The 11,366-nt window shown below is 42.6% G+C and overlaps 1 protein-coding gene across 1 annotated transcript; it reads right to left on the bottom strand.

Moving 5' to 3' along the window:
• Nucleotides 1-220: 220 nt before the first annotated feature.
• On the bottom strand, nt 221-4,829 carry SRP19 (signal recognition particle 19). The gene is made up of 5 exons (XM_030968534.1): nt 4,756-4,829; nt 3,591-3,666; nt 2,568-2,639; nt 1,488-1,599; nt 221-548 (listed from the first exon to the last, which is right to left on the bottom strand). The coding sequence occupies exons 1-5, from the start codon at nt 4,797-4,799 to the stop codon at nt 415-417; spliced, it is 438 nt and encodes a 145-aa protein (XP_030824394.1). The 5' UTR covers nt 4,800-4,829; the 3' UTR covers nt 221-414.
• Between the last annotated feature and the right edge of the window lie 6,537 nt (nt 4,830-11,366).

The raw sequence follows: 11,366 nt of genomic DNA, 5'->3' as shown, positions 1-11,366 counted from the left end.
CACAACCTCTGCCTCCACTACTCTCATGGTGAAGAATTTCTTCTAATACAGAATAGCACAGAATTAAGACAATTGCTTCCTATAATAAATAAATAGTTTACTAAGGCAACCAGATTTCAAAACGTGCGTATTTCTTTTGGAAAACAATAATTCTCCCACCCACCCTATTTGCTTATGTTCTTCCACTTTTAATGTGGGTGCTAATGTCAGACGTGCAGACTGTGTGTAAAAAGAGATTTATTGTTACACAGATGCAAGGCAGTTACATGCATTCCAGTTCCAAGAAAAGCAGGCAGTTCTACTCAGCTTCACCTCTTGCTTCTATCTTCCCTTCAAAGTTGCTGCATGTTGTCCATCTGTACTTCCTATCTATAAGTACAACTATGCGATGCAACAGTGACTCCAGAAGTTAATTTATTTCTTTTTCTTCCCTTTACCTTTCTTGCCTCCCTCTCCTTGCTGAAGACTTTGATCACTACCTCCCATCTTCTGAGTTCTTGTTTTCAGTTTTGGAATGGTTTCTGCAGCATACAGCATCACTGATTTACCTAAAATACAGGGAGAGATCAATGCATGCCTGCTATGTTAACAACAGATATAAAGCCTGGCAGATCTGCTTCCTTCCCCAGGTACAGAAAGCAGCTTGTGAAAAAATCTTGGGGAAAAAAATGCAGGAGTGATGCAGTCTGGAAAAGCCACATAACCTGACAATCTCCGAAGCGTCTACATGCTTCCTGCTACTCTTTCCCTCCACCTCCTACTGGTCCAGAACACTGGTGACAGAATGATCAGGCAAATGCTGCTTGCATTTTCAGAAAGGCACTGCTGCCCTCCAGCAGTACTCTGGTTTTAAATCATCTCCCTCTGTCAGCACTCTTAGGCTACTGTACACCCAGAACTCTTCTTGCTCTTTCCTTAAGATATATACTGTTTCTCTTTTACACAGGGATTCATCTTCAGAAAAAATACAAAAGATGAAACTGTCATTCAAGATGAAAAAATCATATTAATTAGTTAAGGGCAGCTGCTTCATTGTTAATTCATGAAAATGGCCAGTGGAAAATTCGGTTGAACTCAGTATTGTGTTTTATCAATTTAACCTCCACTCTGATGCCCAGATGATGTATGTATCCTAAAAAAACAGTGGAATTTAGCCACTTAAGAACTAAACTGTTTTAAACGTCAACAAAGCAGTAAGCCAAAACTGAACAGATGCTTTGTTGCACGTAGCAATCACACAATGTTCCCCACAAGCCCCTCCACTGACACGGCTGCAGAAGCAGCAGAATCAAAGGCAACAGCATTTTACAAACTTTATTCAATGCTCACAATTTCATTTCGTTGACGTATACAAGCAATGAGATTTAATGGTAAACTGTAGGATTTATAATAGTTAAAACGAATTAAGCAGGCTGTTAACATAAAATAAAACAGGTCTTTCTGGTTTATTAACAGGTGAGGTACCTAAACCCAGGCACTCTACTCACGTGTTGGAAACTGAGGTAAACACGGGTTGCCATCATCTTGTTTGAGCTGGATTCGTACTCTACCTCTGTACTGCACATCTCTGTTCCATTCTCTGGGATACATCTTGTTCTTCTGTCACACAAAAAGAGAAATGTATTAACATTTGTTATAATTACGCATTGGAAGACACAACTGTTTCAGAGGCACTGCTGAAAGCAACTCCAGGTACTGACCAATTTTGTGAGTAAACTGTTACAGGGACCATTTTATGTCCCCAGTGGTCTGGACCACAGGGGCACAGGTTTTTGTTTTATCTCCACTGCTACAAACCCTTCTGGACCCCCAGGGATAGCAAGTGATAGGTTACAATCCCTGCTTATGGCTAATTACAGCCTTTATTCTTGTTGAAACATCACAGTTTTCTCAGTACAGATGGTGTGCACTGTCCAGACACTTCTGAAAAACAACCTGATTTTGTAGCAGGCTTTTGGGTACCTCTGGATGGGGACCTGTATTCTTCTTAGAAAAAATAACCGTTCTAAATTAATAATTACTTCAGAAAATGATGTGCGAAGTTACCTCTCCAGAAATCCAGACTCATTCCCTAAGGAAAAAGTAACCAATAAATTATTTAAAGAGCAAGCATGTACTGCAATAAAAAGCTAACAATGTCTGGCTGAAACGTAACTCCAAAGGACTATGAAGATTCCAATTATCAGAATCCTATTCCTATACAAGATTAATTGCAAAGGTCATTACCTTCCATTAAAAACATCTGGTTTTAGAAGCTTAATTTGCAGAGTTGCAGCTTGCAAGAACAGCTTTTTAAACATCCAGGAAAGTCTTCTAACAAGGATGGTAAAATACAAGTAATTTTTAATAAGCTCCAAAAGTCACATTATCTGAGAGATCTGAGATATTCCTGACTTGCATAAGGAATGCAACATTTACTTCATGATTATGGCCAGCTATCATATAAAGCAAGGAAAGTCAGTAACAAAACTTCTGAACCACAACTTATTAAAAAAAAACACGATGAGAGAACAAACAGGCATAATGAATTTGGAGGTGGTTTGTGGGTGGAGACTTTTTTTAATTACCTCTAGTAACACATTGAATCCTACTGCTGCACATACATCCTGGATTTCTGTAGATGTGGGATTTTCAACAGCCTGTTGAAACAATGTGTTAAAATTAATTAGTTTTCAACTATGACCTGCCAATAAAAAAAATTGTTACCAGTTTCCCATCCTATACTCAGTAATTAGAAAAAGCTGATGGAGAAAGAGAAGGTACAAATATAGTAGAGAAGGCATTTATCAGTGATGCTGTGCTTTAGAAAACATAAAAAAAAAAAAAAAAAAAAGAGAGAAGACACCAGGAAACAGTTGAGATAGAATTCACTAGGACAAGGGAGCAAGTTAAAGAATTGCTTGGAAAAAGTAATTGAAATTAACAGTTATTGTATGTGCAGAGGTACCAAAAGCTGTGAATCAACAACAGCAAACTTACAGTAGGGACTGAGGGAGGAAAAAACCAAAAATTTCTATCCACAGGGCAGCAGATTCCTCCCATAGGTAGACCTTTGATAGGCAATTTGCATACTCAAGAAAGATTTTATTTTTAAAAAAACCCAAACCCTAAGCAGTAAGGAAAGCCCTTTATATTCCCAGAACTGCTTGCTAAAATTATTACAAATGAGTGGCATGACAAACAACTACTTCTGGACAGATCCAAAGCAGCAGTAATTAGCATGCCTGTGTGTCACATGCACAGCACACAGAGTACAGGCGCATATAGTCAGTCACCAGCACCCAATCATTAGCTAGCTGCTCTTTTCTGCATTGCTTTCAAATTCTGCAAAGTATCTGTGTAGGCAGCTGAGTGTATTCAGCTCCTCATTACTTCACCTGCTTGCTCAAGGTGCTGCTCCCATGAAACCAAACACTTCAGCTCAGGACTCCTACTAAATTCACATGCTGGCACTAGGTTACCTTCAAATACACTGTTATTTCCATGCCATGGGGGAATGGAAAGATCAGAGAGATGTACTTTCCAGCACTCTACACACTGCTGCATTGCAAAACAAAATGTCCTATTTTCCCTGCCACCCATTAAATTACCTTGTCTATAGGTATCCTTCTTCCTTCTGCTATTGTCTTCTTGTTATTCAAATAAGCTGGATAAATGCAAATGAATCTAAAAAGAGAACACAGTGAGTTTTTAAACAAGCTATATCAACTCCTTAATGCTTACACAGTATTTTCCTAGTAGAACAGAAAATAAACGTCATGGCTACAACACAGAAGTTCTCACAGCAGCTTAGAACAACCATTTGTTTTCCCTAGACTGCTTAATAAGATGCTGCAAAATCCCACTTTGAGTTATCATGGACACTGCACGAGACCATTTTTCGGGCACTGTGTGTAAAAGGGATGGCACTACCCATTCTGAGGAAAAAAACCCAAAAACCCAAACCAAAACCATGAGGCTGAAATAGACCCCTTTGACCTATTCCTTACAATCTTGAAGCATGGTACACACGTATTTCCCTGAAAACAATTAACATTTTCTGAAAAGGTTTCACTACGCTATTAGCTAAGTTCTGTGATTGTTTTGGTCTTTTTAAAAGTCACACAGAGATCACCCCAGATTTGGGTACATTTCTAAAAGCTACTGAAACACTGCACTCTTAGAAACTGGCTTAAAGATTTTTCAATAGATTTACACTTGTCAAGCACATAGGCGGGATTGGCGTGACAGAACCTCAATTCTACTAATTAGACAATTTAAAAAACCAACTAGGTGAGACCAAGGGGATGTGGAAAAAGGCTCGCATTGATTTTATTAACAAGGATCTATGAGAGCATAATAAAATAGTTAAAATTAGCAAAACATATGGTGCAGACAGATTCCAATTACAAGAGAGTGACAATGATCACGCTCCTGGCTGCGTCTAAAAACCCTCAAATCACCTCAACTTCGGCTGTTTTCTCCTTCTCTTGTCCAGAGGTGTTCTCCACTCTGTGCTACTGCCATCTTTAGGGGCCGACTAGCTCTGGGTTCTGCCTGGGAACTCCAGTCTCGTCGCTGACTTCCCAACCACACAAGAGTCACCACCACCTCTTGTCCCACAGGGATTTAATGCCAACCATCATCCCTCGCTCCAAGAGGACTGAAACCACCACCCATTCCTCCGCGCACGTTTTCTCTTTCGCGAGCCCTGACTGACACGCCAACAAAGGAACCCAGAAGGACCCGACCCCAAACAAGCCATGCTCACGGTACCTCTCCTTGTCCGCCGGGGACGCGGCCCCGGCGGCGGCGGCCATGACAGCAGTACCTCCCCCCGCCCCGCCCCGCGCCACGGCGGCGTAGAGGGCCCGCCCCCAGCGGCACCGTGCGAGATTCTACTGGTCAATGGAGCCATCTGTCAAAAGCCGCAGCCTGTGAGAAGGCGCGACGTCGCACCGAGGCCGCGCAGGCGACTTCCGCCAGGCTGAGGGAGTGGGGGCGGAAATGGCGGCGGGCAGCGCAGGAGCTGTGGGGGTGTGCGGAAACGTTATGACACGCGCCCGCGAACAATGGGGCTGCGGGCGCCAGGGAAATACGAGCCCAGAGGGGGGAGGTGGGCGACGCAGAGTGTGTTCGGAGGGCGCCACGCCGCCGTGTGGTGTCCTTCACTCACCGAGCGCTAGCGGTGTTTGAATCAAAGACCGGTTTATCTAAGAAATGCCGGGAAATGTTTATTTGGTATTACCACAGCTTCCTGTACAATTACACGAGAAAAACAGGCAAAAGCTTAAGGGAAAAACTACGGGGTCAGTAGTGCGTCCAGTCCTATGTCGCACCTTCACTACGGCTGTGGGTGAGGGGCAGGCGCCCCCTCAGCGATGGTGACACAGCAGTGTCACCCTTGCTGGTGGCACCGAGCCGTGAGGGGGTGCTGATACACCACAGGGTGGTGGTGCTGTCCACAGGGACCGGGACAGGCTGGAGAAAGGGGCTGACAGGAGCCGCAGAGTTCAGCATGGGAAGAACCAAGTGCTGCAGCTGAGAACAGGCCCGAGCGCCAGCACGGGCGGGGAATGCCCCGTGGGAAGCGGTTTGTCAGGAAAGGCCCCGGGGCTCCTGCTGGACCGATGTGTGCCTGTTGACACCGCTATGACAAGGCCAGTGGTGTCTGGGCTGCACCATGAGAAGCGCTGCCAGCAGGGTAGGGGAGGTGATGCTGCCCCTTGGCACTGGGGAGGCCACACCGGGAGTGCCGGGCCCAGCACTGGGCTCCCCAGGACAAGACAGACACGGACACAATGGAGGGAGTGCAGTGATTGGTCACCGAGGCCATAGAGGGACCAGAACAGCTCATCCTGGAGAAGAAAAGGCTCAGGAGGTCTCACCGATGTACATAAACTCCTGCAGGGAGGCAGCAGGGAGGATGGATCCAGGCTCTTTCCAGGGGAGCCCAGTGACAGCACCAGAGGTGATGGGCACACACTGAAACACAGGAAGTTCCCTCTGAACATCAGGAAACTCCTTTTCCCTCTGAGGGTGACCGACCACTGGCACAGGCTGCCCAGAAAGGTGGCGGTGTCTCCATCCTTGGAGATACTGAAAAACCACGTGGGAGTGATCCTGGACTACCAGCTCTTGGTGGCCCTGCTGGAGCAGTGGTTGGACCAGATGACAGCCAGAGGGCCCTGCCAGCCTCAACCATTCAGTCACCCTGTGAATTTCACATCATATTTTGTGCACTCTTCATACAGCAGCAATGTACCAGGACAAAGAACTGAAGGTATCTATTCAGTATTTATCTGTGGCGGTGTCTTTTTCAATTTTTCTGCTTCACCAACATATCCAGCTGGCAATGAAATATGGAAGAGGGAATGTTAAGACCCAAGTGCAACACAGTGGTTTCCCCAGGGGAGAACTGCAAGTACCATTCATGAAAACTTGGAAGAGTTAAGAGTTACAGAGAAGCTTCAGAAGGAATCAGGGTGTCACAGATTTAAAAGTTATTGTCTATTCAGGTTTTTGAATGATGAGGAGTTTGTTGTCTTCAGTCTTTGCTCTCATTCTGTCAGAATGAATGCACTGCACAAAGTACTGCAGCAAACATGAGCAGCACAACTGTGTCGCATCAGCAAGAGCAAGCAGCTCTTGGAAGTGTGACTGCAGCTCTCTGGGACCAGCTCAGCGACTTGGCAGCTCCTCACAAACATGACTCAACAAGCTCCCCGGCTCAAAAACAAGGTTATGTAAATGAGGTGTGCTGGTTATGAAGGAAGTTTTTGCAATACTTGTTCAGTGCTAAAGACAGGTTTTTTGAGGGTTATCTCCAGATTACCTTGAAACTGACTGATACAGAGGAAAGTGTAGCTTTCTAAGAGGTAATACATTTACAAGTAATTACTTAGATATTTTGTTGCTTAGCAACAAAGCGTTCTCATCTTGTTAGCAGTAGCTTGATAATGGATTTCCTCTGCTTTTCTTTGCACAGTGTTTTTATTTTAAATCTCCATTCCTTGCACTCACTTGTCTTTCTGTTGAATGACTTTTTATTGAGATCCCTACCACCTAAGAGGTGTCAAGAGCTGCCATTACCTTGGGAGTTGCCCTGTTGTCCAGGTTGTCATTGCTTAAATCTATGCATCAGCCAACATGGGCATAAGTTTCTTCTGTCAGCTGCTGTCACCTGCTTTTAGCATGACAGATGTGGGCTGCCAGGGAGGAGAGGGGTGTTAGTGCATAGTGTGTGCACAGGGTGGATGTGGACAAACCAGGTACAATATATTCATTGTCTCTGTGCAGGCATGAAGTGTGCAGGGCACATTCATGATCTGACTATTGCATGAAACGTGGTCATCCTACACCTCATTACTGCCATTTGGTTTGAGCAACCCATGCATTGCCCTTTTTTGCTGGGTTACAGAGCTCTGAACCCACCAAAAGCATATAAACATAAATCTCTCTCTGCAGGACAGTGCTCTAGCAGGGTTTGAATCAAAGAACAATCAAATCTAATCTTTTAGGAAGTAATGCTAAGAAATATTTATTCGGCATTGCCACAGCTTCATTTTTTGAAATTCAAAAATAGCATAAAACTTAATGAAAAAATACTAAAATTTACTCCATACTATTCCCTTAGATTTCTATAGTGGTTTTAGTCTCTCAGATTGTAAAGCAATCTCCTTGGTGAAATCTGCTCTGGTGCATCTCCTGGAGAAACAGTGCTGTGATAGTTTGTTAAAGGCAGTGAACACAGCTAGCACAGCTGCAGTTTGTGAGTACCGTCGTTGCTTATTAAGATTGCCCTCAGCCAGTCCACCAAATAGACAGCATGAAAAAGGGTTTGTGTATTTTAATGTTGTATTATTTGACAGTTGCACGTTTTTTATTTCTTCAAATTCATGTAGCTTTTAAATACCAACATATTAATGGCTTATCTTGGAAAAGAATAGTTAAATTTAGTGTTGTGAAAAATACATAGCATGTGTCAGCATTTGTGAAATAGGGTGCAAAGACAAAAATTATTTTCCACATCTTTTTCAGATGGAAAAATAATTAAAAAGTTGTCAGAAATGGAGTTAGTGGAATTACAGACTGAATCACATGGCAAGCTAACTGACCACACAGGGGAAGCATGGGGTTTTTTTCTGCAGATCTTCTTATTACTTACCAGTCTCCTTTATAGGTGCTAGAATTCACAATGTCTTGAAATCAGGATGCCTAAAATGAAGCAGTGAGTAGAGACATATCAGTTTAATCCCCATCATCACTGTAGAATGGCTTCACTGAGTATATGGCATCCAATCACTGCATTTGTTCTAGTGCCATAAGAAATACATTTCAGAATTAAATTCTGCATATTTCCAGCCTGAGGAGTTCAGAGACAGAAGTAGGTCACAAAGCATTCCAGCTCAGGCACGCTGTAGCTGCATGCATTTCCCAAGTATCTGCTGGCCCTGGACTCAGAAATGGAATAGAGCACTCAGCACCTGACAGATTTTAAACAATTTAAAGCGGTATGAAGAGAAGCTACAATTGCTGGTGAGGATAGAACTTGTACACATCTGCAGCAAAACATCAAGACGGCAGCTAATGCCTTTGGAGAGCAGTAGCAGGGATACTGGTCTTGGAAAGCTGTGTATCACTTGCTGAGGTTATTCCTGTGTCTGTGGCCAATGCAGTGGGAGGGAAGGGGCAGGGAATGAAAATTACACTATAAAACCCTAAAGCAGAGAATTCTGTCTCTGTATACACTGTCACAAGCAAGTCAGGTGTCCTGATTGAGACTCTGTTTTTACTGTTAATGGCTTTTGGGGAAGAAAAATAACAAAACAAAACAAAAAAACCACAAACACACACACACAAAAAACCAAACAACAACAACAACAACAACACAAACAAAAAAACAAAACAAAACAAAACAAACCCCCAAAAAACAACAAAAACAAAAAAAAACCCCTCAAACCTCAAAGAAAACCCTTCCCAAACAAAACTATCCAGCAACAAGAGCCCTTTACAAATACGAAATAGCAATTCAAAGTGGTTGTGATAGATTGCTGCAATTCACCTGGGCTGAATGCAAATGCCCTGACTGGAAGTGGGAGCCCAAGGAAATGGAGATGATTTGAAGTGACACAGTTTGTATGTGACACAGAATTTTACTGGAAGCGTCACATACACTTTCTTATTCAGACATTGCATCCATGTTCAGTTTCTTCTCACTTGAGGCTACGCTCCACAGTCTAAACATGCTAAAAATACCTATATAATAATAGGACTAGTGAAGTTATTCAGGAGAAGGCAGATTTTCACTTAGATTGGTGGAACAGCTCTGTAGTGGAGTGCAGATAAAACACAGAACAGGGATGCAGAGGGAAATCTTGATTTGTTCAATGGTCACTGAAGGGAAGGGAGCACCATGGGAAGGATTTGCTTCAGAGTTTTCTAAATGAGAATTCCAGAAGGATATTTTTAAGTAAAATATAAGGGTGGGAAAAAAACCACAAAACTTTGTGAAAAATGCTTCATGAATTGTGACTCAAGTTGGATGTTACTGGCAGGTCTGTCCAACAGTAAATTTTCAACAGCATAGAGAGAAAATGATGCTGTCTTTCATTTAGTTTCATTTTGCTGGTATTTACTTACCATGAGACTTCAACATGCAGAATTAACCACTAATTGCCACTTTTACAAGACTGTATGCACCATTTTCCCAAAGCAAGGGGTGCCCTTACTCATGGCAGAGTTTCAGCCCAGAACTGGATGATTTATAAGGTCCCTTTCCTACTCAAGCCATTCTGTGATTCTGTGATTTTAAATCCACAGACTGCCTTTCGGTTTTAATGATCCAGAACCCTGTCTGCTACATAAGTGTTATCAGAAGATAGAGGCACTACCTCATGCCCATACAGAGAACACCAACACCAAACATTCTTTATGAATCAGCAGAAGCACCACTTCTGTTCATCTCAGTGGCAGAGGACTATAAATGTCAATAGCTTGTTTAAGCAGTGTTGGATGTTCTAAAGCCACTTGAGGCTTAAATGTTTCAATCTGTGAAAGAGCTGCACCACCAAGAGCAGCCGAAAAGTGGCCTTGAAACAACCAGCCTTACTTGTATGGTGTTTGGACCTAAAAGTCTTTTGGATTATGTCACCTAGACCCAAACCTTGACTTGCATGAATTAATGTACAGCAAACAATATATACAGTGTTTCACTGAGATCCTGAGGATAATGCTGGGCACCACAATGCCAAAATTCTATCCAAATCCCTATTAGCTGGCCACAATGGAACTGGCAAAGTGGAAAACCTTGTATTTCTACCCATCTCTCATTCCTTCTGATTGCAAAGGCTGTATCTCTTAAGTATGGAGCTCGGTTTTACACCCATCCTTTATCCTTCTGTTTTAGCTTTGTAAAGCAGCTGACAGCTGTGTAAATTCACAGCTGTGTACAGCCAGCTTCCAAGATCAAAAGAAACCATCAGTCATCTCTGTGTGATACAGTAATACAGGATTTGCTCTGAATTCATAGCTTTCACTTCAGCTAGATTTTGACTTCTAACAAGTCCAAATGATTGATGTTCTGGTTTTGGCTGGGATACTTAATTTTCTTTCTAGTAAGTAGTATAGTACTGTGTTTTAAATTTAGTATGAGAATGTTGAAAATGCACTGATGTTTTTGTTGCTAGAGTAAGTTTCTCATGCCTTGCCAGGAAGAGAGCTGAGTGGCACAAGAAGTTGAGGGGGGGACACATAAACCAGCCAAAATGATAGTTCCAGACCTTATGGCATCATGCTGAGGATATACCTGTGGAGAAAGTGGGCTGGAGGCCCATGCTCAGGGATTGCCTAGGAATCAGTCAGCAAGTGGTAAGCAAATGTATTGTGACTGACTTGTTTTGTAGATTCTCTATTATTATTATTATTATCATCATCATCATCATAATTTTCTTCTTTTTCTGTTGATTCAACTGTCTTTATCTGAATCTAGTCTTCTCATTTTTACTCTTCTGATTGTCTCCCCCATCCCACAGGAGGGGAGCGAGTGGCTGGGTAGTGTTTGATTGCCAACTGTGGTTAAACAATGCCACGTAAAACACTTAAAAGTGTCAAATACTCCATCACAGCTGTTCAGCTGCTCAGTGTAGTAGGAAAAAAAGGATGCCAATTCCTTTTCATCATCCAATGGAATAACAAAATATGACTACAAAAATAATAAAAATTGGGAGTTTTCTTACAAGTCATTTTATGGTTTAACTTTTACATCTATTTGTGTGTTCTTCCACCGTTCCAGTGTGAATGTGTGCCATCCCAGACCTTAGCAATAGTCAGGTAAGATGCACAAGTCCTTCCCTTCTACCAATGTGCTTTTTGCAGAGGACTGTTAG

This window comes from Camarhynchus parvulus, chromosome Z, assembly GCF_901933205.1.
Source record: "Camarhynchus parvulus chromosome Z, STF_HiC, whole genome shotgun sequence".
NCBI classification, from domain to species: domain Eukaryota; kingdom Metazoa; phylum Chordata; class Aves; order Passeriformes; family Thraupidae; genus Camarhynchus; species Camarhynchus parvulus.
This window is presented reverse-complemented; position numbering and strand designations above follow the sequence as displayed.

Coding starts and splice junctions, on each gene's coding strand:
- SRP19 (XM_030968534.1), bottom strand. CDS start 4,799: ATGGCCGCCGCCGCCGGGGCCGCGTCCCCGGCGGACAAGGAGAG. Junction 3,667..4,755: donor TCCCCGGCGGACAAGGAGAG/GTACCGTGAGCA, acceptor TTCTCTTTTTAG/ATTCATTTGCATTTATCCAG. Junction 549..1,487: donor TTTACCTCAGTTTCCAACAC/GTGAGTAGAGTG, acceptor CCTGTATTTTAG/GTAAATCAGTGATGCTGTAT.